The sequence below is a fragment of the Aptenodytes patagonicus genome, chromosome 7 (assembly GCF_965638725.1).
Source record: "Aptenodytes patagonicus chromosome 7, bAptPat1.pri.cur, whole genome shotgun sequence".
Lineage (NCBI taxonomy): Eukaryota > Metazoa > Chordata > Aves > Sphenisciformes > Spheniscidae > Aptenodytes > Aptenodytes patagonicus.
The window spans coordinates 18,724,014-18,750,981 of record NC_134955.1 but is presented as its reverse complement, the minus strand read 5'-3'; the positions used below and the strand labels follow the sequence as shown (position 1 = coordinate 18,750,981).

The 26,968-nt window shown below is 54.7% G+C and overlaps 1 protein-coding gene across 1 annotated transcript; it reads right to left on the bottom strand.

The window, feature by feature from the left end:
- Positions 1-4,121: 4,121 nt before the first annotated feature.
- Positions 4,122-20,695, bottom strand: CTSD (cathepsin D). The gene is made up of 9 exons (XM_076344203.1): positions 20,510-20,695; positions 19,859-20,015; positions 17,393-17,516; positions 15,634-15,752; positions 11,397-11,596; positions 10,124-10,246; positions 8,806-8,950; positions 7,728-7,826; positions 4,122-7,043 (listed from the first exon to the last, which is right to left on the bottom strand). The coding sequence occupies exons 1-9, from the start codon at positions 20,569-20,571 to the stop codon at positions 6,882-6,884; spliced, it is 1,191 nt and encodes a 396-aa protein (XP_076200318.1). The 5' UTR covers positions 20,572-20,695; the 3' UTR covers positions 4,122-6,881.
- Between the last annotated feature and the right edge of the window lie 6,273 nt (positions 20,696-26,968).

Below are 26,968 nucleotides of genomic sequence, written 5' to 3'. Positions count from 1 at the left end.
GGGCTAGAGGTGGGCAGGGGGGGAGCTAGGGGCTGGGAAGATCAACCTGCAGCCCCCTCCCTCCCCCCCCGAACATGCTCCATGCAGGAGAGCTCCTCCGTGTCTCAGCACTTCTCCTCGTGTCCCCCCCACGGGGATGTCACCTCCTGCTTGGAGCATCCTGGTAGCGCCCCGCTGGAGAAGGGCATCTCCTGGGCCCCGGCCAAGTGGCTTCCCGGCCATCTGGAGGGGATACTCGGCCCCACTCTCCCCAGCATCACCCACAGAGACCTTTGCAGTGGGGACTTGCTGCAGCCTGGGTTGTGGGTTTGCTCCCATGGGCCCGGGTGAAAACCTCAAGCAAGCCTGGCAGGGGCATGTGGGTACTATGGGGGCAGCATGGCGAGGGGAGGTGGCAGCGATGGAGAGCCATGGGGACAAAAGTGCTCCAGTCATGGGGGATGGATGGACAGGGGATAAATCCTGTGTGCGGGGCAATAAATCCTGCCGGCACTGAGCAAATCACAGTGCAGGCAGGGATGGGAGCACCCCAGCAGCAGGATGCAGGGCATGCAGCTGCTTTAGGGGAGGGAGGTGGGAATGTCATGAAGGATGGACGAGCCCGGGAGGATCTGGCCGTGCCCAGGCTTGGCACAGGATCAAGGAAATGCTTGCTGCCTCCCATTGCCAACTACTCTGGGAGCTGCATGGAAACCCAATTCTGGGGTGCTGCGGTAGCATCCCCCCAGGGACGCGATGCTGGAGAGCAGCTGGTGCTGCGCAGGGACAGTGTGCAGGTCATTCGGGAGGATGCAGCCACGGCATGGGGAGGGTGAGGACATGAGAACATGCTGTGACACCTCGCAGCGGCAGAGCCAGGCCTGGTGCAGGTGGCCTTGAGGCAGCAGCCGCTTCGGCTGGGGTGCTGGGGAAGGAGAGCAGAGAAATCCCAGAGTACTGGAAAGAGGCGGGGTAAAACAAAAGTTCGTGTGAGTGGTACCTGCAGGGGAAGGGAAATCCTCTGGAAATGCCTTAAGCCTACCCGCAAAGTGCTGAGCAAAGAAAAAAGGATGGTAATTCACTCAGCTATTTGCAAGCAGGTTTGGCTCCTGTGTAGGGGCACCCAACCTGTATTCATCCCCACGGGTTGGTGTGATGCGAGGGGACTTCTTGCATGACCACAGCGCTCCCAGGCTGGAGTGGGTCCAGTTTCCATGAGGCCGATGTAATCCTTCTGAAGGTTCCTGTGCTAGTTAAAAAAGGACAAACTGCCCTCTGGTTTTGGATTTATTGCTACTGGAGTGGTACTGGGTCCTGCCAAAGTAAAGAGGGTTTTATTAGTGCCCGTGACGAGACCCAGGTCTCCCTCCAAGAAGCTGCTAAGGAGCAGAAGCAGCACCGGGGTGAGAATGATGTTCCCATGGGATTAAGATGTCTGCAGGAGAGGCAGACCCGCAGTCAGCTGTCGTCAGCTTTTCTGGAGGACTTGGACAAACCCACGCAACCCGCAGCTGTGCAGAGCATCCTTCCTGCAGGCTCAGGAGGAGCAATGATACCCCTTGGATGCAGATTGCTGTCTGCCATAGGAGCTACTGATGACCCTGCTGTTCATTTGTCTGGGGAAATTTGTGAGGCAGCAGGGTGCTGTAGGGGAACGTGGGATCAACAGAGGTGGGCATATTCCCTGGGGTGAGTAAGATTGAAAGGTCAGGGAGGTTGGATGGCTGTTTTTTCTCTTCTATGGGTACCTGATCAACCCTAGAGTTGTGCAGAGCACTTTTCGGTCTTTGGGTTGGTAACTCATCATCTTTCTCAATGCTAAGTGTGAGCAGTGAGAGGTTTATTACTGTGGACTACAACAGACCACAACCAAACATCACTGGTTCAAAAACCATTCATGTGGCCCTTCAAAATTAGGGAACTAGCTTAAAAAATAATGACACAAGGATGAAAAAACCCTCAATATTCTGCATTACTTTAACACTCCTATTTTCTGGGAATCTTTAAAGGTCATGCATGCAAACTCTCAACCATAAGGTCTAGGACCACTTTAGTTTCAAATAAAAGCTGGGATAAGTATGAATAATGGCCTGTATTACTGTGGCATCAAGGCCCGCATGCCCTTGTACTAAGCATGGGATGAACAGAACAGAAAGATGTTTCCTGCCTCAAAGCAATTCTCCTGTAATCGTGTTAAAGACATGTGAGCTGTAGCATAATCAAGTGCTGTAAGACCCGTGAGAAAGTCTTCCATCTCAAATCCTACTCCAGCTCTCCAGAAAACCATTAGCAGGACCTGCCCCTGCTTTTTTCTGAAGGAGAAAGCCCACAACCTCCTGAGTCCTCTTTCCTATTCCCCTTATAAAATTCCTCATGGGTTGCTAAGCCCCATAAGCAGTAAGGTGGCCTGAAGCTTGGAGGGGTGAATCCCATCCCCCCACTCTCCCTTGATCTCTGTCTCCTGTCCTCTAAGCTTTCAGTCTGCACTCCGCTTCTTTTCCCTCCTAAAGGAACCTAAAAATAAATCCAAGAAAGAGCGGAAAAAGAAAAAGCCACCAGCCCCCAAAACAACGTTCTTTGTCATTGACGGTGAGTAAAAATAGTTTCCCAAAGCAACAAATTGCTGAGCCAACCAGATGAATGAGCGAGTCATCTCCATAAACGAGGGGTCTCATCCTCCCTCTCCTTGGGCAGGTCCTTGTCTGAGTGGGCTTTTGGCAAAGCCCTCATCAGACCTAGAGCGGAGACAGTTGGAGAAGGATCAGGCCCATGAAGACAGCCCTGAGGGTCAGGGCCAAGTGCCCTACTACTCAAGGGGACATATAATGAAAAATTTTATCTTCTTTGCATCAGTGGAGACATTTAATAAAGAGTGAGTTATCAAATTGTCATGTGCACAGAGTTCTGCAGTGACGGTGCAGTAAATGGGGGGGCTGATGTAAACCTGAGGATTTGCTGGTCAAGATACCATGGGGCCGTGTGCAGGCTGCTCATGGGGTGGGGTGTGCTCTGCTCCCTGCTGGAAAAGCATGGGTGGACAATCCTGGCTCTTGGCTTCTCCAGCTCTTGGCCAAGATCAAGCCTGTGATTGTTCCCGCTGAGATGTAACGTTCAGTACTCATGGCACGATTAAAGGTTTAGGCACAATCCCCCAAGCGGAAACAATGCCCTTGTATTCCCATCGATAAATATTTGGTAGCGGATGACTTGTACTCCCCTTGGGCTGTTGAGGAACAGTAGGCTGTATGATTGGTTTTCAGGACCCAGCCAGCCTTTTTGGGTTAAATCCATCTCTTTAACGTAGGAGATCAGCTGATTGGGGTATTAAGGCATCCTGGGGGAGCAGAGGCTTGGGACGTGCCAGTGGGGAAATCGGTTAAGCTCTCTGTGTGCTTAGATCTGCGCTCAGAAAATGGGATGGGACTTGGCTGCATCCGTCTTGCTTATGCAGATGATGCTTTTTTCAAAGTAGGGATTAGCTCTTATCTTCCACCTGGCACATGGGGTCTTCATTCTGCATCAGAGTCTCCAGCTCCCGTACAGCAGCGCTAGGGCTAAAAATCACACAGCCAGGCAAGAGGGATGGATTTTTCCTACATTTTGAAAAAACACCCGTGTTCTTCATCACTGGGCTCTGGGAGCTTATATTCCACATCCTAGTAGTTTTTAGGCTGGACTTAGAAACTGGGGTCCTGCTTTGGCTGCTACAGGACCACTCTATGTCCCAAGTCAAACAGGAGCTTGTTCTAGCTGGCCCAAAGGACCAGAGGATAGCTCGAGTACCCTGTTGGAAGACTACCCCTGGCAATACTCAGCCAGGGAGATGTGGCCCCAGGAGAAGGCTGTACGCCAGGAGAGATGCTGGGAGTGCCTGCTGCCCCGCTGGTGCTGGGTCAGACAGGTGACACTGTCATGTCATCCTGAACAGGCTGGGTTATGTTTTAATACATTGAAAAAGACAATCCCGACAGGCTGCTAGCATGTTTCCTTATCAGAGAGAAGGGAAGAAGCCCTTCTGAAACACGAGTCCACCCAAGTGGGTGACCAGACATACTGAGCCAACAGGTCAGGGAGACACAGTCTCTGGACACGGAGAAAGAGTTTGGCATCTCAAACTGCTTAAGGAAAGACCACTCTCAGAGTTAAGGGGGGGGAAATACTGTATATTCTCTTCAATTTTCTATGATGAGACAGTAATTCTGACAGCAAATTAGATAAAAAAAACCAAAACAGTCACGTGGTTAGTTTGGTTTAAAAATGCAAATAAAAGAACACGGGGAGGAGACCCACTCAGGGAAGACTACAATGAACCGCTCCTCCAGCCTATCCTAAGATATGTCACTCGGCATCGTTTTGGGCCATGCTCTTTCCTCAGGCAGCAGTCTCCTGCCTGCCTGAGGACAGAGACCAGCCCAGCCTTGGATTACCGCAGAGGCTACGATGCAGACAGCATAAGGCATTGCATGCCCAGCAGAACTGCGGCCCGACGGCTTGTTCTGGTGCTGCATTGCATGTGCCGCTTAAATCTGATGTCGAAGACATTCAAAACCTGCTGCCAGCTCCACATTGGGCTTCCCCCCGCATCAGGTCTGATTAGTGGGTACCTGAGAGGCTGTCTCTGTCTCACCGCGCTGGAGAAATCCTGCAGCTGGGAAACAATGTAGCAGGACTTGGAGGAGCTCAGGGCACTTAATCGGTGTGAAACCAGGGCTCTCCGGAGAGGTGCTGAATATCTGCTGATTTTGGAGTACCTATTGATGATTTTTTTTCGGTAACACGCTACTGTTCTCTAGCCAGTCTGCAACAGATGTCCTTAGGTGTCCAGATGCAGGGTTGCAGGTGAAGACTACGAGCAGGCAGAAGCAAGCTTTGGGAGCAGCATTTGTCACATCCGGGGTTGCAGGGGACAATGCACGCATCAGAAGTGTGCCCAGGCCTGTCTCCAGTGCCCACACCAGACCCCTCCAAGGTGTGAGGCATGGTTATAAAACCAAACTGATCAGCTGCAGGGGGTGGGGACAGGGGACATCGCAGGCTACATGCTCACTGTTCTCCCACAGCTCACCTCGCGACCTCTTCCCCACCTGTGCCTCTGATTCTCATGGTGAATTCAATACTGGGGATGATGTATATGCATTCCACCAGGCATAACCATCTATTTACCCACTGCCCAAAGACCTTTCTCGGGAACTTCCTTGGCCCCACCAGTACCGCTGGCAGGATTATCAGTGAATTTTGGGGAGCCAGGATTTTACCATCTGTTTTGCCTGGCTTGGGGTCACGGACGGTGTTGATCTGGTCCTCTTGCCACCCTCAGCTTTGCTGCCACTCCCTAACTTCAGGACCTGATCCAGCACACTGGGAAAACGAAGGGAATCTTCTACTCCCAGCACAGGCTGGGATTCTTGGCAGACTCTCTTCTGCTTTCCAGTACTGCTTAACTCACTTTATCGTCCTCCCAGGTCCACCAGTGTTTGCCTACTGATGCCAGCCCAGTGAAGTGAATGGCTCCATGTGCACAGATCTCATCTCTCCAGGAGGATCTGCGAGTACAGCTAAATCAGCTACAACCTCTCCAAAGCAGGATTGTGCCTCACTCCGTCTGCAACACAGGGTGGACATGAACAGAACTCTCACCAGTGTTAGGAAAGTGGAAAGCAGGTAAGGAGGGTGTTAAAGGCAGTTGGGTTTCGGGCAGCAGGGAAAGCAAATGCAAGTCCAGCAGCTGCCACTGCACCCTTCTGCCTGGGAGGCTTCCTGGCTCTGCCAACTGTCTCTTGAGTTTTGGGCAGTTCAAAATGCTGCGAATAACGTTTCCAAAAGGTCTTATGTGGCTGACAAACACCTATGGATTTTATCAGTGTGATTTCGGCTTGTGGATCACAGTTGCTTTAGGAAACATTATGCTCAACTCACTGGTGCGGATGAAGCTGGGAAGATCTGTGGTTTGGGGAACCCAGGAGAAGTTCACCAAACTTGAGAGAACCTGTGTCAAGTGACTTTACTCAGCAGGAAGCTGGGCTTTCATGGCCATGAATTCAAGTGACCCCTATTAAATCCTATCTTGACCCTATCTTGACCCCTTTATATTCTTACTCCCTGAAGAGTCCCACTGGCTGGAGCCCCCCTACGAACCCCTGCCTTGTTAGGTCAGGCACGAGGGCATCATGCCTTCAGCTCTCTCACTAGTGCTGTCACAACACAAAAACATACCACCAAAGCCCTTGGGCTCTGAAACTCAACCCTTGGGCACGCTACTGCGATCCCCCATTGCTCCAGCTCGGGACGTGCTCTCCCAGGACTAAGCCAGCACAAACCCGTTGAGAAATGACCTAGTTGTTGCTGCCTCAACCCGTCGTGGAGGGGTGATGAAGATGGACTCTCCTCCCCCACCCACTCCCCCACTTCATCAGTGAAAAAGCAAGAAGTAGTAAATAATGTGCCAGACAGCCTTCCCCGTCCCTCTCCTCCAGCGCAGAAGCCCAAACCCAAGAGCAGCTGCACAGCCTCTCTGCAGCAACAAAGGCGCCAGGGGCTGGCTCCAGCCAGCTGCGCCCCCCCAGGAAGGAGACCAGGGCTGGGAGACATGAGAGGGCCTTGTTCAGCTCTGAACATCATTCTTAAAAACAAATACTGGAAGACCTAGCAGTAAAGCAAGGGGTTACTCCAGCTGGAGTTGTCAACTAGAGACCTCCCAGCACCACTTATTCAACGGAGGGGAAAAAGTAGCTAGCAGGGCACTAATGACTATTTTCTGTGTAATTTTAAATCTAGTTCCATTTCTTTTTCTTTTTTTTTTTTTCCTTTCCAGTCACTGGGTTTCTAATCCTGGTAATCTTTCTCTACGGCTCCTGTGTGTGTGTGTAAGTATGTGTGTGGCAGAGGCAGTGGGGGTCAGGCGCTTAGACACATTTGGCAAAGCCAACAGAGTCGTTATCACGGTCAAAGACGGTGTAGTAGGGACCGATGAAGACATCTCCCAGGATCCAGAGTGGGCCCCCGGGCGGTGGGACGTCCAAGCCTGAAAAGCCGCTCAGGCAGATGGTCTCTCCTTGTACAGAAACCTAGAGAGAAGAGAGAGAGCTGCAGTCCAAGGAGGTCCTCCCCTTCCCTCAACCTCACAGGCTCAGCAGTAACACCTGCCAATGCCAGCTGCGCTTCAGCCTCTCCCAGTCTGAGATCCACAGCTTGCAAAAGTAACTCCCAACTTGCCACTCCCACGGCTCCCAAACCCAGCTCCCCCTCCCAGAGGCCTTACGCAGCAAAGCATCAAGTAAAGCCGCACGTGCCCCTAAACCTCCCAGCCCATGCTGCTCTGAATTAGAGCCGTCATCGAAATTCTGCACAAGATGGTCCTTGCAAGTTGACTCTGATGGCTTAAATGCCAGGCTGGTGGCCTCTGCTATGACAAGGCTGGCTTCATGGGACCAGAATCCAGCAGAAAAGGGCAAAATGTTCATAGAAAGTGATGCAACAGCCTGCCTGCCCTTTCTCTCCCATGCTGCTATCCCTCATGGCATCATGCAGGGGGTCTCGTTCCTGCAGGACTTTGGTGAGGTTGCCTGGGTCCATTAGCCAGTGCCACCACCCCGTCACCCCGACCTTTCAGACTTTTTCCCAAGTGCCAGCTCCAGCCTTGCTTTTGCTGCTCTTGCATTTTAGATTTCATGGTTGAGGTTTGAGTGGAGAAGGCAAAAGTTAGGCCTTTGGGGAGAAGTGTAGAGCTGGGAAAAGCTGCCTGAACGCACCTTGAAGACATACTGCTCTCCTGTGAGCTGGTAGGGCTTCCCTCCTAGCGTTAGTGTGACGACAGGCAGAGATGACACCTTATCGCAGGGGATCACGTACTGAAACAGAAACAGTAAAGGCTTTACACGGCAGCTCCCATGCCCACGGTCTTCCCCGGGCACAACCACGTCTTTGCTGCGGTTTTCCCTAAGAACTGCTCATCTCAGGGTGCAGAGGAGGCTTGAGCTGGGGTAAGTAGGCTGCTCCCTGCCCACAGCTGCAAGCTGAGGAGCCAGAGGGTTTTAGGGATAGGGATGGAGCCAAATGATGCTGGGTTCAGCTTTTGGCTCTGCTGAGCCCCAGGGCACAGCACCTGACGCAGCAGGGCTGGGGTCTTTCCTCTGCCACAGGAGCGGGAGACGTGGCTTGATACAGCCTAGAGACACAGACAGGGACTCACGGTGTGATGAACGGACAAAGCTGGTTTAACAGTGGCGAGTTTTGGGGAGGGTGGCAGGTCTAAGCCAGTTGTTGCTGCAGCATGGGGTCTCCCCATACTGCAGGAAAGCCCTACAAGTACTCATGGCTCTGTGATTTGGGAGGGGTTTCAGAGCAAAGCATCCTTCCTAGAGGGTCCTTATAATCCCTGTTCCTCCACAATTTCAGGAAGGATAGATGACCTTGTGAGATGAGCTAAGATGGTTAAAAGCTTGGCAGGGAAGGGTTGTCATTTGCATTAAATATATTTGTATTAGAGTGCCTCTGGACTCACATTAACGTGAATCCTCGGCCTCAGCTGCAACTTGCACCCCTTCTCCTCCACCTCCCAGAGACGGGCGGCAGAGATGACCCAAAGCCTCCTGAAGTTCACGGGCCTGTGCCCTCTACCAAGAGCATGAGCAGGGCGTTGAACGCCACCCAGGGTCAAAAGACGGAGGGGTCCCTGCTATGCCAGGGGCTTTTCCAGGAGTACAGACTGGGAACGGAGAGCAGAGGGAGCAGAGGACTGGGGTCTCTAGAAGCATCTGGGTGCAAAGCAGGGTGCCAGCATGGATGCCGCGACAGCCATGGACTCCTGCTTTCCCAGCCCAGCCTCACCTGGCCTTTGATGAGTGGTTTTGCACCAATGGCCGTCTGCAGCTCCTTCACTTCCTTGGTGGGGCCGGTGATAAGTGAGGTTCCTGTGTCCACAATGGCCTCGCAGCCCCCTTTGCACAGAGTCAGCCCATTGGCAACATCCACCCTGGGGAGAGATGCCCCGACAGAAGACAACCCTTAGAGGCCTCCCAGCAAAGTCTGTGGGGAGCAGTAGGCAAAGAGTTGAAGACAGCTGAGCCTAGGCAGTACGTAGGCATGCAAGGGAGGGCTGTGACAGATGCCCAGGAAGGACAGGCGCTCAGAAATCCTGATGCAGCACCAACTTAGTGCACAGAATGCCTGGCTCCCCTGCAGGGCCCTTGCTTGCTCCCAGTTGAGCAGGTGCCTTGGTGCGTTACTGCATTTCTGCAGGCAGCCCAGACTGCTGCCTGTGTACCCTGCCTGCTAAACACTGTGACTAACAGGCATGCAAGTGAGCTAAAGATGATGCATTAGGGACTTGTATGACCTGTGCTACTGCAAAAAGCAAAGGGTTAAAGGGATGGTGTGATGGCTGAGGGGGTCATGGGCAAGGGAAGGGTTCATGTACATTGAAGAGGCAAGAGAGGAGCTGCTTGGCTTCCTCACCTGCATCGCGTTCCACAGCAGCGTGGACAGATAAAGCCTTCCAGCCAAGGCTCTGCCACACTTTGCCAACGTGGCAGGGCTGGGGGAAGATGAGAACTAAAACTCTGCACTGGGGAGGGATGTTGTCCCCGGGGAAAGGACACACTCTGATCACAGGCCCCTTTTAAGTTCCCATCACGTGGGAGAGCTCAGAATAGACCGGAGGGCTGGTGGCCGGCAGCTCAGCCCGCTCTCCTCCCCTCTGCCTCCAACAATGCGCGCTGATTGCCGTGCAGTGCCCTTCAGTCAAGGGCTGGCTTCCTGGGGCCTCATTCTGATCCTCCAGAGCTGTGTGCAAGTGAGTCACACAGCTCAGGCCTTGCTGAGAGCTGAGCAAAGCCGGGGTTTAATCCGTGGGGCTCGCCCTGCCTGCAAGGAGAACATGCTGGTGTTTTTCCCCACTTCGCAATGGTGCAGCAGGTGTTTTCAAGGGCCAAGCCGTAAACAAGAGGAAAGGATTTTGCAGAACATCCCCTGCTGTTTTCTGCCTCTCTTTCCCTTCCAGCGACAAATGACCCAGCCTTAGGGTGGGATTTTAATCTGCTTTTTTTTTGTTACAGGGATAGAGGTGATTCCTTTTTGGGGAGGGTCTCAGCCCAGCCCCAGGCGTGAGCTGTCTGCACGCATGTAGTTGGGTGGAGGGGGGACTTACGCATCCATGTGGACCTGCCAGTAGGCCTTGCGCGTGACGTTGACCCAGCTGAAGTCGCCGCTGTAATACTTGGGGTCGGTCCCTCCCAGGAGCAGCTCGCCGCCGGGCTGAGCGGTAGGGTCTCTGAAAAAAACCCCCCAAACCTGTGAACATCAGGGGCAGGGTAAGAACAACCCCCTCTGCGTGACCCCAAAACACACACCGGGGTGCCTGGGGGTGAAGCATGGCATTAGCAGCGTTGGAGACAGATGACTTACGTCGTGCTATAATATGTCAATATAAGGACAGATACTGTGAGATAGGCTGGGGTGGGGAAATGGGAATGTTTTGGCACAGCCGAAGCATCCTGCTGCTTTTTGCCTGGTGCTTTAGCACGGACACCTGGAGAAACTCGCTGCAGAGAAGGGAAACAGCAAAGGGGAACTGAGCACTGGTGCAGGGACCCCCTGAATAACTGGCTTGTCACAAACAAACACTCGTGCAGGGTTGGACATGGCTGATGCAGCGTTAGGTTATCTGCACCCGACTCTGCACCAGCCAGCAGCCTCGGAGCCGAATCCTCAAGGTTACCGTCAGATAAAAGCTCGCTGCCGAGCAGATGGGAGGAAATATGGTGGTGGGGGAGGGCTGGCGCTGGCCAGCAGCAGTGCTCTCTGCCCTCCCCACTCCTGGCATGCTTCTTTTTGGGCTGAAGTAGTTCAGAGTCCCCCCTGTGGTGCCAGGAGGGTGATGGGGGGTCCTGGGGGGAGCAGTAGCGGGTGGCTAGGCATTGGGAGTCACGCAGGAGGGTTTCCCAGGGGGTGAGGGAGTGTTAGCCCCATCATTAGTGATGACTGGTGGGGGGCATGCTTGCCTGGGAGGTGACATGGTGGTGGCCACGTGGCTCACGGATTTTGGCAACAAACTGGGGCTGTGTTTACCCCCCTAACGGGGACTGCACTAGCAGCGCGCAATCTCATGATCACAACCCTGTTTATTTTTATTTCTCTTTCCTCTGGAAAAATCCTCTGTCTCTCCATCTGGTAGCAGATCTACCCAGCTTTTTATCAGTGAAATGGCTGCATTTCCACTTCCCTTCTTCTTGCTTCAAAGCAGTAAACAGAAGAGATTTTGGCCCGACTGCTCCAGCAAGAAGACCTTGCTGAGACCTCCCCAGTGGTGCTGGCCAGGGCGTAAACCAGCACACGGCAAGAGGTGCTATCGGGAGGCATAAAGAAATGCCCGGCTGGGCTTGCCCTCGCAACGAGAGGCGCACCACCAAACCCAACACTACCTGTTTAGGTAGAATGAGAAGATGTTTTTCTCGATCAGCTTCTGTTGCATGATGTTATCGAAGAAAGGGGTGACCTTGTCCACAGAGATCCTCGGGAATGCCATGCCCAGGATGCCATCGAATTTGGCAGCGATGAACGTGATGCCTGGCTGCTTCACAGCCTCCCCAAAGATCTGGTTCTTGATTTTCAAGTTACCGAGCTGAGGGGAGATGGGGAGGGAAGCGAAAAGCAGATTGTAAAGAAAACGGACTCGGGGGACCAGGGTGGAAACAGGATCTTGCTGAACAGAGGCTGTAGTGCATCCCTCAGTGCACTGCCACACTCCTGCCTGCTTTCACCCTTGCATTCGTAGGCAGCTGCAGAAACCAGATACCCTGGTGCCACTCTCCTCGGGGGGATGACAGGCCACGCTAGCTGCACAGTGGCACCTCCTGAGTCCCTGCAAAGCCCAGCACACCCCTACGGGAGGGAGCCCCCCCTTTGCTCTTTGCCTACCTCACTCAACACTTTCAGCCTTTTGCTGCGTCCTGGCACTTGGCCATGCCATTTTGCAGCTCCGCCTCTTTGCACAGAGGGCCCTATATCACTTTGTCCCCCCTACATCCTTTCCCCTATCGCCTACTTCATCCTTTCCTCCCAGTCCGAAAAGCTCTTGTGCTGCGCCTTTAATCTTCTTCCCCACCCTGGACATCTAAGTCATCTCTGTGTCCTACCTCCTCGGGTGCTGCACCCATCCCTGGTTGGGAGCACAAATCCCTCTCACCTCTGCCAACGACCCCTGCGATCTCCCCTACATAAGAAACATCCCCAGGATATTGCTGTATCTCCCGGAAGAGCCTGCAGAGACCTCCCATGGGAGTGGAGAAGACCCAGCCAGGAAAGCGAGGTTGAGCTCAAAGCACAAATATAGCAAGCAGAGTACTGTGAATGCAAAGGTCACCTCTCTTGCCAGCCACAAGAAGGACTGGCGTTCCCCGCTGGAAAGCTGAAATGCCCAGCAAGGGCAGATCCCCTGAAAGAAGGAGATTGCAGGAAACAGGATAGCTCTGCTGACAGGGAGTAGGACGTGTCTGCCGGCTCCTGGCTCTAGCAGTTCAGGAGGTTTCCGAGCTTCTGGCTGACCACAGGCAATTTTAGCATCCGTGCTAGGATGTTTTCAGCCTCTCAGCCTCCAGCTAGCAGCCCTGTAGTGAACTGGGCTGGACTGAAAAGCTGGCCTCTCCTACCTGATGGCAGATAACGATCCCTGTAAATTACTAATATCCCCCCAGGGTTAGACAGTGCAAAGCTGGGATGGGCAGTGTTGGCTTTAATGGTATCAGAGGCTTGTGCTAGGAAAGGGCAATCGAGCCTTGCAAAAGCTGAAAGCCACAGGGCAGGATGTGGGGCGAAACAGCTCACAGCAATGCATCCGCTTGCCAGCGTGTGGCAAGCACCCCAGTTGTATGCCGCAGGTTTACAAAAGCTACCGCTCCACCACTTGGCACAGCTGGTCCTGCAGCAGCTCCGAAAGTTCAATAAGGCTTCCACTTAAAAAAAAAAAAATGCAATGGACTGATAAAACTGAGTGCCAGGTTTATTTGAATATTGCCCTGGTTGCACATCCCAAGAGGGAGGCAGATATCTGCCCGGTGGTGGGGTCTCAGCAGACCCTGCCCGCGCTTGGTCCTCAGCAGGACTGAAACCCAAGAGCATCTTTAGCAGAATGCTGGCACCAGGTGACAGATCCTTCATCTCCGTCCCTCAGCTGGCTCTCGCCCAGACACCGAGTGACCAAAAGTCATTACCAGTGGATGGCTGCGTGGTGGCCGCCCTCTGGCGCTTTGCAGACAGGTGTCAGCACCCCGCAGCTCACCCAGCCTCCTTGTTAGCGGCCTCAGCTGAGTGGGCAAGCGCCGGATGGCAAAGGCAGACTAGAGGCGAGGGCCTCTGTGGCACGGTTTGGCACCAGGGCTTGGAGATCCCTTCTACAGAGGCACAGGGGAGAGGCGGAGGGGCATCTCCTGCACGTTGTACCTGCACTGCAGCCCCGGGACAGACCTCACGCCCCACAGCCGTTGATGCTTCCTCTGCTGTCCTTGAAGGACATCCCAAGGTTGGGCTGTGATAAAGGGCTGAGATGCCTGAGCAGCAGGGGGCTGGCTGAACCTGCTGCTCTTCGGAGGGTGAGCAGCACTGAGGAGTGAGGTGCTGCGAGGCATCATTCCTCCACAGAAGGAGAGAGGATGTTCGACATGAGCTTCTCACCCTCTCCAAAAAAATTCATGGCTGAGGGACTCTGGACCACCTGCCAACCAGCACCTTTTGTTCAGATGTCAGTGCTACCACAGGCTGCTGTGGCTGCTTCCACCCATTGGGATGGCTGGAGCCGAGAGGGTCACCCTGAAGGCTGTTTCAATGCTGTATTTCCAGACTACACCTGACTGCGAGCTTGCCTACAGGATGTTGTGCATCAGAGGAAGCATCTTGGTGTCCAAGCTGAAAGTCCCTGACCCTCTGAGTTGCCCCTGCTCCTGCATACTGCAAGTGTGACACTGCTCAGGCTCCACGCAAGAGGTTTCTCTTGCTTCTGCCCAGACAGAAACCAAATGCTTCAAGCTGTGCTGGCTGCCAAGAGCCATCCTCACTTCCTGAACAAGCTCAGGCACAAAATCCTTCCTCTGAGCCGCCAAGAAGTGGAGAACTAATTAGCAAGCAGGCATTAGGGTGATAATTACAAACCAAAAAAAAGAAAAAGCTGCAATTTTCCTTCTGACTCATTTCAGCCCCTGCATTAAGCTGGAAAGCGCCTAAACCAGCCCACACTTTCACAGGACAATAAAGTTTGCTGTTTGCCTCACTGCCCTGCTCTGTTACTGGGACAAATGCAGATGCCTCCGCCTGCTCCGCCTGCATTTTGCAAACCTAATGTAAGAGAATCCATTAAAGCTACATACATGGTGCCTTCATTTGGCGAGAGCCGCGGGAAGGCTCGGATGGGCGGTTTCTTTTGCAGTGGGGTGCTTCTAAGTGAACTGAGGGATGCAGGAAATAAATGGCATGAAATGAAACTGAAACGGTCCCAAAGCTTGGTGGGCTGCAGGAGGCAGAGAGCAAAACCAGCAGTGCAAAGCTGCTGGCAGCCCCTGTCGCTCTCCCCCACAGCCTTGTCTGCACTGATTTTCAGGGTTCACCGAGGCCATCAAAAGCCCTCTACCCCAAAGAGGGTCCTGCACCCAGCCTGAGCTGCTAGCATCTTTGGATGCAGTGCAGAGGCAACAGCTGGTGCTTCCAGGCTAGCCTGAAATTTTCCTGCTATAAGGACGGGCTGAAGAGTGCTCCTTGCATGAGCCACCCACTTTGGGCTCTTCTTGGATATTTTTCTTTTGATCCTGATGAAATTGGTAAGCCAATTCTTTGCAGCTGAACCTAACACGGAAAACCCCAAATCCCTAGATTTATGTGCTTATGCAAAACTTATGCGTTGTTTCCCCCCCGCAAAGCAAACATATGCTCTTAACCCTGCCAGGAGACCAAGTAATCTGGGAGCACGTGTGCCGCTGACGTTCGGCAGCTGGCAAACTCTCATGAGCATCTGTACCTGGGAGGCAGTCGTGAAAGGTGCCTGCCCTTCACAGGACAGAAAGCTCAGCCTTTGCTCGCTGAGAAGGAAATGATGGGAAGCAACCACCAGCAGCCCGGCTACCTCAAGCTTGGCCCCGAACGCTGCCAGGGAACCCACCCCAGGTGTTACACAGACTTTGCAAACATAAGCACCGGTTCTCAACACCAGACCAGAATGGGGCAGCAAAAAGCCCATTTCTAGCCAGTGTTTAGGCTGCTGCCCGTATGAACATCCACTATCGCGTGGATATTGGCCAGGAACAAGCTGGGCACCACCAGCAGCCTGTGCGGTGGTGCTGGTGTGCGCTTGGGCTGGGAAATTTCAGGGGTCAGGAGGAAAAGGATTGGAGGGATGGCCAGAGACTGCATTCGCAGGGCACCACGTGTGCAGTCCCTGCTCCTAGCCTGCTGACCTGCTGATTAATACCTTCCCCCTTCTCTGCCTGCCTTGGTCATCATTGCTTCCTCAGTCATCATCACCACCTCATTTCAAAGCATTTGGAAACACGGTGCTGAAGCATGCTCTATACGAGTAGGACACTCAAGAAGGGAGACCCGTTGAAATCAAATGGCTTCAAGTGCTCTGCCGAAAGCAGGCTGGGGCAGCTTGGGGCAAGGGCAGTTGTTACTCACTGTGACGGTGTCCTGGCTGAGGTACCCGGAGAGGCTCCCTGTCCCGTAGTGGATGGCGAACTCGGTGCCATTCTCCACGTAGGTGCTGGATTTAGAGGCATCGTACTTGTGGTGCAGCACTGCAGCCAGGGAGGGGGACACAGGGGGACATACAACATTAGTGCTCCTTGATACCTAGGGCTCCCCAATACCTAACCTCACACCACCCGGCTCATCTGGACAAATGGACACTCAACGATGTGAAAGTGGGCCTGAACCCAGCATTTGCCAAGCCCAGACTGCTTAACAAAGCATTTCCAATGTCTGGGGAATTAGGTGGGCAGATCCAATTTGGCTGTTAAATCAGATTTGGCCACTGGGTATTAGCCTAGAGGCTACGTGGCTGGTGTGTCACGATGTGTGACACAGCAGAGTGAAACGTCCCCCCGTGCCATGGAGAACCAGGGTGGCTTTAAATATAGCCTGGGCATGAACATTTTCACTTTATGGATTTATCTGTTTCTTTTACTAAGACTAGCTGGAAATTTTTTTACATGGTCATTGTTTTTTGCGCTGAGAGGACTCAAAATATTCTTTTATTTGCAGAGGAGAAGGGCTTTCCCCTAGTCTAAGCTGCTTTTCCCCTTGGAAGGGTTGGGAACTGTAAGATATCCCTGGTTTTATGGCCGGGCAGATTCCTCCTCCGCAGATTCCTCCCGAGTCACGAGTTGGGCAGCAGCGTGTGGCGAGCTCAGCCAGCCTGGCTCCACAGCTGCTCACTGAGCAGGGCAGACAGTGACTGAGGATGAACCAGCTGAGCCCTATGGAAACTCACACGCTATACGGGGTCTTCCCTGGCTGGGCCATCTGGATCCTGGTCTGGCAGGAGGTTAGGCTCATTGCATACTCATATAACAAGCCCTTTGGTCCCAGCACCACCTGCGCCACTGCCTTGAGAAACCAGCTCCCTGCTACAGATCAGGAACCCCCAAGACAGACCAGGTCTGGACCTCACCACCCTACCAGCGTCCTAAACCTCATTTCACATATGCAAAAAGAAGGTCCGTTTCCCCTCTGGGCACTACAGGGCCGTACAAGAAGTCCAAATTTCGTCCCTACCCCCAACAAGCATTGTGGGCCGCCTTTGACAGTTGCATTTATTGGCTCCACAGGTTTCGCCACTCTGCTTAAGCAGCATAGCCCATGGCTTTTAAATGGCATTTTGCCATAGCTGGGTTTGACACCTTCAACTGTGCAGGTTTATTGCGTAGGAACACCACAGAGCAAAAACACTTGTAGTCCCTAAGACATTCTCATCTCATCGTGCCTACCTGGCTCTTGTTAATCATAAATCCATAAACATGCACGCACATGCTCCGTGCGGCAATAAACCAGAAACTAGGACAGTTTGTATCAGATCTGGCAAGAGGCTGATTTTTTTTCACCAGCCTTGCACAATGGGGCAACAGCAGTGTTGGTCTATAATTTGGGGAGAAACATCACAACCTGTGATGCTGCTCCCCAGCTGCAGGGCCAAGACTGTTGGGGAAGGTTTGAAGCTGTGCGTGGGTGACGCGGAGGGGAAAAAACAGGAAGGGAGTAATGAAGGATGGATGCGGGAGGTTGGGATCCTGTTTCCAGCTCTGACCCTAAAGAGCCCATCAGCCTCTGGCAAGCCCTTTCATGCTGCTGCCTCAGTTTCTCCTCTTGCAATGCCAGGATCTACATTTTGCAGGGAAGGAGAAGCTGTTGAGCCATGGCTGGCATCTGTGACACTTACGGCAGGCAATGTCCAGCAGGTGACAGTGCACAGATGGCACCCAGAGGTTGGAGGAGCCAGTGTCGAAGACCACAGTGAACTTCTGTGGGGGGGTCCCGATGCCAATCTCGCCATAATACTGGGCCTGCAAAGGAGAAGAAGGGAGCCATGAGCAGAGGCGGCCAGCTAAAAGTAGGGATTAAAGACCAAAAAATCTCTTAGGATTGAAAAAGGGCCCAGCTTCTTATCTAGACACTGCCCTCTTCTTGTTTTTGGCAGTGATGGGCTCCCAGCCTTCCTCCTCTGGAAGGGAGGCTCCGCTTCGGTGTTCACACCTCATTACAGCGTGTGTGAAAAGGGTAAATTGGGGAGGAGAAGTGGGACGGGTGCTTGCGGAAGAGGACTTTTGGGGCAGAAAGACAGGGCAGAAGAGAAGGGGGAAGGTCTGCAGGCCGGCATGTGGTTCACTATAGGGAAGAGAAAAAAGATGGGAGGAAGCCAAGCAAAACACCTGCGTTATTGAAAAGCTGAAACTGGCTGGGAAGCTGCTTTGCTGGCAGGTTTGCAGAGGAACTGTGGGTTGCAGCAAGCAGCAGCTCTGCCCACCGCGGGTGGAGTTACAGCTGTTGGGGCTTTCAGTGCGGGCTGGCAAGCCCCTGGGTTGGGGAGGAATAAAATGCTCAGTTGCGGGCATCAGAAGACTTTGGAGAAACTTGAGGGAGAAAAGGTCATCAGCAGCACTGCCAGAGAGGGATTTAGGGCTGTGGAGTGAGAGTCTGGGAGAAGTCCCTGTAGCGCAGGTATCCGAAGGATACCCCTCTTCCCGGCAAGTGCATGCCTGCTGGGACTGGAAGAAACCTGGGCAGTTGAGATGTTTGCAGGGCATCCCTCTATCTGGAGGGGAGAGGATGAATAGGGAATGCCCAGCAGGTACCAGACAGACGCATTTTTCCCCAGGCTCCCAAAGGGGCAGAGAGCCATGTCATGCTTGGCAAGCAGCTGGATCAGGGCCCTGGAGAGAAGGCTGTTAGCAAGGGAAGTCAGCCTGTGGCCTTTCCAATGACCCTGTGTACTTAATTAAGTTGGGGGGGGGAGAAAACAGGATTATCAAAGCTGCTCACCTCCTGTGTGCTTAGTTTGCAGGGGTTGCTCGCTGAGTAATTAATAATCCACTGCAATTAGCCATAATGGGGAGGCAGCACTTGCTTCCAGTGATTCTGTAATTATTGCTGGGGCTTGAAAATTAACCCCCGGTATAGGGGCCCATACATCACATACACAGACCCGCGGGGGGTCCCAGGGGCTGGTGGGGACCACACAGGGCGGTCTAGGGGAGGTTGTGCCTTTCATCCCAACAGCTCCTCTGGCAGCAAGAGCATTTTCAGCTGGGCCGGGAGGGACCCAGTGGTCCCTTATCTCCCACTGCAGGTTGGGCTGGTTCCCCTGTGACAAGGGAGCAGAGTCCTTCCCTGAGCAGCGGCCTGAGCTGTGGTTGCAAGAGACAACACCGTGGCGCAACCGCTAGCACCCTGGCTTTCAACACCGCTGATTAAAACACCGGTGGCCCTTCCCAGCACAGCCCCGGCATGACGGTGCTGGCTGGGTGACAACAGCCCCTGGGGAAGGGGAGCAAGGGGGAACATCCTGAACTAACGCCCAAATATCCGGCGACAGCTTTATTCTGCTGGGCAATGCCTGCATCCCACCCCCCCAAGAGCTGTGAGGGTACCTGGTGGGGAACCCAGAAATAGGAAACCCCACACATGTCTGGCAGCTGGGCAAGGGCAAACCTTACATCCTTTATCTGGCTTCTCCTTTTATCGCTGCTTCCATCATGAAGGTCCCTTTGCTCCCTAAGCCGCTGAGAAGAAGGTGGAGGTGCAGGGTGGCTTTTCCCAAGGCCATGCAGAAGATGAAGGATAGTGAGAGGAAGGGTCCTGCACCCCAGTCCCATAGCAAGCTGATGCCCAGTCTGAGCCCTCTCCCCCTGCCCCATGCTCGCTCTTTTATGCCCCAACGCCCCAAGGAATGGACGATGATTTTTATGCCCCTGTCTCGCAGAAAGCGGGGCCCAAACTGGCCAGAAGATGCTAGAAAGGACAGCAAGCGAGCAGGCCCCTATTTACGATCATTAATTAGTGACAAAGAGGAAAGGAAATAGGCCACAGAAGCTGCAAAGCTCCCGCTCAAGTGGCAGTGGGTTGTTTATTATTATTGTAATTATTAGTATTTATATTAGTATTTTTAGTTTAGCAATGATGGAAAGCAACTTTCGGCAACCACCCACCAAGCCGTGGGGGTGCATGAATCTCTCCTATGGGATCAACATCTCTCCCTCCTTCAACTTCCTAGTGGTGGTGGGACGGTGAGGCTGGCATGTCCCACCACCCCCTCAGGATGGGTACCCCTAGAAGTGACAGCCGCATGGCCAGCATTGCGCTGGGGTCTGCCACAGTGGGGGTGGTCGGCAGGAGGGGGGTTACTCACATCCATGTAGTTCTTCAGGATCTCCGGGGTGGGCTCAGCCAGGTCAGCGAAGCCCAGCTTGAACTTGAGGAGCTGGGTGAGGGCATTCATATCCGGGATCTCGCTGCCCACCTCATTCAGGACCCGCCGCATGGAGGGGAACTTGGTCAGGGGGATCCTGCAAAGGGAGGGTGAACGCCCCACCTGTTAATGGGGGTGTGTGTGTGGTGGGGGTCCCCCGGGGAGGGGGGCGGCATGGCTCCACCGAAACCAGGAGTCCTGCCAGCGTGGGGTGGATGAGGTTTGGGCTCCCGCCAGCACCCTGTGCTGGATCCCCCTCACCACACCGTGCTTAGCGCTTTTCCCAAAGCCGGAGGATGGGGGGGGGGGGGTGACAGGCAGCCACCAAAGGTCACTGGGAATAGGGGAAGCCGGGGCAAGACCCCCCCATGGGCAGGGCATCAGCCCTGAACCCCCATCTGGGGGAGTCTCAGCCCTTCTCCCCTCTGCTTTAATGGGGAGGGGAGAAGCACCGGGGGGGTGGAGGCCTGCAAGAGGATCCCAGAGGCCACCATTGCACCAGAACCTGTGGTGCATGTCCCATGTTCCCCCCCCAATTCCCACCCCATCCGGGGGGCTCAGCCAGACCCTGAGGGACGCCCCACAGCTCACCTGATGAGGGCCGTGCAGGGCCCTGCCAGGGCAAGCAGCAGGAGGAGGCCGTGGGGGCCCATGGCGGCGACGGCGGTGGTGGCTGGGGGGTGACAGAGGCCGGAGGGTCCTGCCGCTTGGAGGCCGCGATGCTGCGCCCGGCCGCCTTTCCTGTTTTTGTAGGAGCGGCGGCCCCTCTCCAGGGATTTTTCGAGTCAGCTGACGGTCTAAAATTGCAACCGGCGGCGTCACGTGAGGGCGGGCCGGGGCGGGGGCACTCGCGTGGGGTGTGGGGCCGGGGGTGCTGCCTCACCGCCCCCCCCAGTCCCCGGGCCTGAACCCCAGCGCCTCAGCCCATGACTCAGCCTCTGGGAAAAGGGGAATAAACACCATTAAAAAAATCATGAGGTGCCTGGCCGGCCGCGCGTGCTTGCTTTCGTTGTGTCTTTAACTTCCTTTTTGTTTTTTTTTTTGTTCTTTCCAGGTTTTCTGGCTTTTCTCTCTTCCCTGGGGAGGTGGGGGGGGGACACCCCTGAGCCAGCAACTCCCTGAAACCCTGCTGAGTGCAGCCCCTCCCCAGCCTGGCATGGTGAGGGCTCAGCCTGCTAGAAGCCCATGGCTGCTCACGGAACTTGGCCACCCACCCGCTGTCACCAGTGGGGTTTAATTTTGCAGCCACGTCCACGGCAATGTCAGCAGCCCCCCCAGCCCCATGCTTCTCCCTGGCCCCAGGACACCCCCAGTTTGGGGGGACTCATCCCTCTGGGCTGGGGTTTTTTTGGGGAGACAGGCATATCCTGGACCATAGCTTGTTTGGGAGGCACCAGCGGGGGGTGCCAAGCCAGATATGCCCCCCCCCTCAAAATGCTACTGTGGCGGTACCAGGTCACCTACAGCAATTGAGGATGATGCTGGTGCTGGGCAGAGCCCGGGGGAGGGGGCACTGGCCACCAGCAGACCCTGAGGTCCCCCCCACTGCAGGATGCAGGGCCGAGCATCGGGGAGTGCCAGGACCGGCTCTTTGCCACCCCCGGGGTGTCATGGCAGGGCTCAGAGGTGCCACCCCGCCAGCTTGGGAGGCGGCGGACGGAGCTAATCTCTGCGCCATTTGCCCCAACTGAGCTATTACAGCCACGAGACCAGCTGGGGGAAAAAAAAAAAGAAAAAAAATCGGATTTACAGATGCTTTCCCTTCCAAGTCCTGAGGGCTAGGGGTGTTTGTTTTCTGCTCTTGCTTGTGCCCAGCCTTGGGGACAGGAAAGCAGCGACCTGTGGGATGAGCTGGGCACTGATGGGATGGGGGACCCCTGGCTTTGTGGTGGGGTCCCTGTCCCTCGCCCGCCTCCTTCATGTTCATGCAACTTCTGGAAAATCGCTGGCTCATGTCGCCGGCACCTCGCTCACGCCATCTCCTCCCTGCTCTCCCTCCCTGAGCCTCTTCCATCCTCCCACAGCCTCACGCAGCATCCCACTGCCCCGGGTCTGTGCCTGCTGCCCCCTGATTGCGGTCCATGCCGAGTGTTTTTAGGGGGTACTTCTGCCCTGGGCTGCATCTCATCACACCAGCTGTCCAAATTGCCATGCCTTGGTCAAGCCGGGGGTATCAGGAAACTTGCCACCTTCTTGTGGGACACGGCACAAGGTTTTCCAGAGCGATGGCTGGAGGCATTGGCTGAACCTGCTGGGTCCCGTTATTTCGGCCAGTCTCCGCTTTCCTCCTGCCCTGCGGGCGCATGGTCAAGGCGAGAGCCACTGACCCTGAGTCAGCAAAACCCAGCACCCTCCCGGCCCCGCGGCGCTGTGTGACTCAGCAAAACCCTGCACAGTTCTTTTTGGGCAAGGGGCCAAGGTGTGGTGGGTCCCCAGCATCTGTAGCCCAACCCGGGAGGAATCACTGTTGCCATGGGCTCTGGCTCGGGGGTATCCTCCTCTTGTTGCCCTGGGTACCGACAGCCCCGGCGCTGAGTGCCTGTGGGCGGGAGCGGGTCAAACATAAACTAACCCAACCCAACCGCAGTCCCACCCAAGCAAACTCACCCTCCCCAAGGGCTCTAAACCCCTTTGCAAATGTGCTTTGCAGACAAAAGGGATAGTCCTGACGTCAGGCCCGGGGCTCCTTTACACCTTTTCAGGCTCTCCTGGAGCCCATGGTGGAGCCGGTGAGGTACCAGCCCTCCTCCATCCTCTTTGAAGTGGTGGGGAAACCATAGCTGGCTGGGCAACGCGCACCTGGCCCCCAGGCTGGGGCACCTACAGCAGCTCCTCCGCAAGCGTTTCCAGTCTGGCCAGTCTCTTCCAGCATCCCGTGGCTACGGAGCAGGGTCTGGTGTGCAGGGATGGGCTGGTGAGGATGGCACGCCATGCAAGCCCCGTACCACCACGCACTGCAGAGCAAAGTCTTTCAGCAGGGTCAAGCAATCCAGACCCAGTCTGTGTCTGTTTTTTTAATTCCAAGGGATTAAGGGCAATATTTGCTGTTAGCAAAGCTGTTACAAACGAGGCTTTGCTTGGGCTTCGTGGTAGCAGGGCTTGTCTCTGCATCTGGAGCTGCTGTCATACAAGCGTGAGAGGGTCACTGCTTTTAGATGTGCTTCTCTAAGCGACTTACGCGTGTATTGCACTGGTGAGCTCAGACACTTCCCAATGGTTTATTGGGAGAAAGGGAGGATGGGGCTGTGTCGGGGAATGTTACAATACTGATCCTCTCCTGGGTGCTCACAGGATGGGAAGGGACTGGGGGGCTTATCCCCAGAGTGTTTAATTCATCTCCAGCCCTTGACACTGGTGATTTCAGAGCTGACTCTGCTGTGCCTGCACGCTGTGGGACTGGTGGCCCCAGCAAGGAGCCAGGATTTCTGCATTTGGGCTCCCTTAGCACCTCTGTGGGATGTTTGCCCTGATGTCAAGGCCTTGAGAGGAGCAGCAGGGATGTTTAACCAGGAGCTGTTTGCGGAGCAAGACCCGGAGTGCCGTGGCTGAGGCATCTGGAGCAGGCAGAGATGTGCGAGAGACAGCCAAGGGACCCGTCCCTCCTTGCTCCTATTTTTGGTATGGTGGATGAACCCCTTTCCTTGCTGTTCTGTCTCCCCAGCCCCCTGCATCCCCCGAGCTCCAGGGGGTGAGCTGGAGCACCATCGCCGGCGGTCACGGCTGTGGGCGTGAGGTGACACGCCCCTGGGAGCGGGCCATGCTTTCGCAACCTTGATCTCTGCCAGAGAGGATTCCCAAGGGGGGGTTGTCAAATGACTCAGCCCTGACGGCTCCCATAGGGAGGTGCACCCCAGCCCCAGGAGATTGGGGTCCCCTCCGCAGGTGACACCGGGGTGTGCCACCTGCCCTTTGCCATGTGGACGGGGACCTGACTCCACTTAGTTTCAAACACTTTATTTTCTGGGGGGGCTCTTGCAACTCCCCCACCTGCAGTCTGGCAGCAGTCTAGCAGGGGTGCTACAGCAGCCTCTTTCTCCTTACATTTGGCTGTGCATTTGCCTTCGCCCTTTCCTCCACAGGTTTTTTTTTCATTTATTTATCACAGTGGTAGCCAATGCCCCAAACTGCAATGACCTAAAGGGCAAGGAAAGCTTCAGTTCAGAAACACCAATTATTTTTTTGCCAAGAGGTGTTAAATGCAAAGCTGTGGGTGGGATTTCTAGAGGATGAATGTCTTCTTCAAATTCAGAAGAATGCGTTCGGGATTTTGCAGCTCACTGCTAAAGGAAAAAAGAAAACTATTCCTCGGTCTGAGCTGAGCTGAGCAGAGCCTACAGGCGCACAAGCCCGGGCAGGTCTGGTTGCAAACACCCTGACTCCAACTCAAGGTCCCTGTGCCGGCGTGAAGCTGCTGGATGGAGCTAATTAGCGGAGCCTGATTCACAGCCCCGAGCCCCCGAGTGAGGCGGTGTTAAATTTTTCCTGGCACTGTGCCAGGACCTCGCCCACGCCAATGCTGTTTCCTAAATTGACATACAGTTTGCAAGGCAAGGGTGCATTTTCCAGCAGCACTGGCACGTCCCAAATTACACCCTTTTTCTGGGTGACACCTGCAAAACCAAACCTGAAGGTGCTTTGGTAGCAGCTCCGGCTGATGGGAAACCCGGGAGCAGGGGAGGGGTTGCACTGAGCACGGCAAAGGGACTCATTCAGGCCCTGGCCACCATGTCCCAGTGCTGCAGGCACTGGGGGAGATGTCCTGGGCATCGTGGGAGGTGGCGATCCCTGGTCTGTCGGTGCTGGCTGGCTGGGGCTGGTTTGGAGGCAGAGCTGGCCAGCAGCCTGCTTAAACATTTTTTGCCTGCCAGCATGGGCTGCAATGACCTTGGGGAGACGCTAAGTGGAGTTGCAAAAGGCTTAGGCTGGGTGGTAATTGTTCTCTTGGTGTCTCTCATGCCGCAAACACTGATCCCGGTGGCAGGCAAGGGCGGCTTGCCGGCAGCCAGGTGTCACGGCTGGGTGTCATGATGGGCCCTGAGCATGGCTCCACCCCATCAGGGCTGTTTGCAGCAGCCTTTGAGCATGGGGTGCTTTCAGCCCAGTGGACCTTCTCCATCATATTTTGCTCTTCCAGCCTTTCCCCTAGCTATTTTAAAAAAAAAAAGGCTTTATGCAGCAAAATGCTTATGGTCTTTAAGCCTGTGAGCTGCCCTGATGTCTTCACTAGGGCTTACTTGTACGCTGCTGTGCATTGCCACGCTGCTGCCAAACTCGGCATCACCTGTCCCTGCGTCCCACGCGCTCTGTGACCCTGCCCAAATCCCCACCACCCCCGCGCCTCCTGCCCGTTCCTGACCCCGCTCGGTGTCGGATGTCCTTCCGCATCCCCTGGCCTGTCCTCCCCCGCGGCTGGGGACACGCCTGGCACCCATCTCGGGGAGGAGGGGACCTGCCTCACCCTGGCTGCTGGCCCCGTCTGCTCGTTGGGGCAGGGATCTCGTGGTGTTTGCCTCATCCGAGTTATTTTGCAGCAGGCTGAAATTGCCGGGGACGGGCAACAACAACCCCGGCAGGCAATGGCAGCAGGCAGCGTGACCGGCGGCTGACAGGATGGGGTGGTAAGTGGCAATGATGGCATCGATTCATCGACTCCCACGCCAGGATGTGATGGGGAGCACTGGGACCCAACTCACCTCGTTGCCCACCTTGAGCAATCCCTGCCACGGTCCTTGGGGCCACGCAAGCCCGGCTTGGGGCCGGGGGTATCAGCTCACAGGTGGGATCACCATGCACAATGCAGAGATGTGCCTCCAGCCTCATCCAAGCGTGCCATCTATCTCATTCTCTTTGCCAGCACTAGATGCCATTTAATTATTTCCTTTAATTTCCAGCCAAAGTTGCCTCGAGAAGACCATCATTTATGCAATTACATCTCCTCCATGTGACAAAGCACAAAGCAATTGAGCCTTCTGGTCCTGGGAGGAGAGTGGGCTCGGAAAGATGAAGGTCAACACCCCTTGGTGACCCAAGGATCAGCTTAAAATTGCAATGTGTTTCCTTGGAGTGGGAGCAACCACCCAGCTCCTCTTTGGTGAATCAATCCTGACATCCTGAGGCAGGTGCTGCTGTGTGAATATGCTCATAAAGGCTCTTAATTCCCACCTATTTATTGTCACCTTTCTCCTAAGCACTGGCTTCACTTTCCACCGCAGCCAGCATTTTCCAACGTGCCTGCCTGGGGTTAAGATCTTGAATCCACATTTAAGCACCTCGGCAAACACAGTCTGTGGCTTTGCACACCACCTCTCTGAGCTTCTGCATGCAAAACACCCTGTTAATAATTATTTGCAGCATGGGACTTTGCATCTCAGCCTCTCTGGCTGTGAACCCCTGAGTGTTTCCCAAGAAGCTCTGTCACCGGTGTGGTTTAGGGTTAGGTCAAAAATGTGAAGATGCTTGCCCTGTGCTCGCGGCCAGAAGTGCTTGTAGGTTATGGGTGGAGGGAGGTGCAGGAGCATCCCTGGCGGACATCACAGCTGTGCCCGCGTCCTTTAGCCTCCAGCATCCTCTCCCACTGCAGCCAGGAGACAATAAAGCTGAACTGCTCAGGCATCGCCAATGCAGATGTCTGTTAGCAGCTAAATACCTGCCAATCTTCCCTCCCTGCAGCACCACCTTCTCATTAAAAAATTCTCTCTCATAGTGCTAAGTTGTTTTTTTTAGCGTTGCAACCCTAAATTGGTGCAGTGAGTGGGGGCAGGTCAGTGCCCAGGGCATGCCTCTGGACAAAGGTCTCCTGCAAACTCCATGGGGCCAGCTGGCTGCAGCCTCAGATCCCTGGGGTCATGCACTGCCCCCAAAACAAGGGCTGCTTGTTTGGCACCACTGGCAGAGCTGGGCTCATTGGAGGAAGCAGCCGGCCTGCCTGCAGCTAAGCAGAGTGGGGGCATCGCCCGCTTCCCTCCCTGCACTGGGAGGGTGTCATGGAGGTGTCCCAAGTAGTGGCAGGTCAGTGCTGGGGGGGACCCCGACACTGGGCAGCTTCAGCTG

Bases quoted from the DNA above. Each gene is read 5' to 3' on its own strand.
- CTSD (XM_076344203.1), bottom strand. From the start codon at position 20,571: ATGGGCCCCCACGGCCTCCTCCTGCTGCTTGCCCTGGCAGGGCCCTGC. The intron at 17,517-19,858 runs GTGAGTAACCCC...TCTCCTTTGCAG, and splicing joins TCCTGAAGAACTACATGGAT to GCCCAGTATTATGGCGAGAT. The intron at 15,753-17,392 runs GTAAGTGTCACA...CCCTGGCTGCAG, and splicing joins CCTGCTGGACATTGCCTGCC to TGCTGCACCACAAGTACGAT.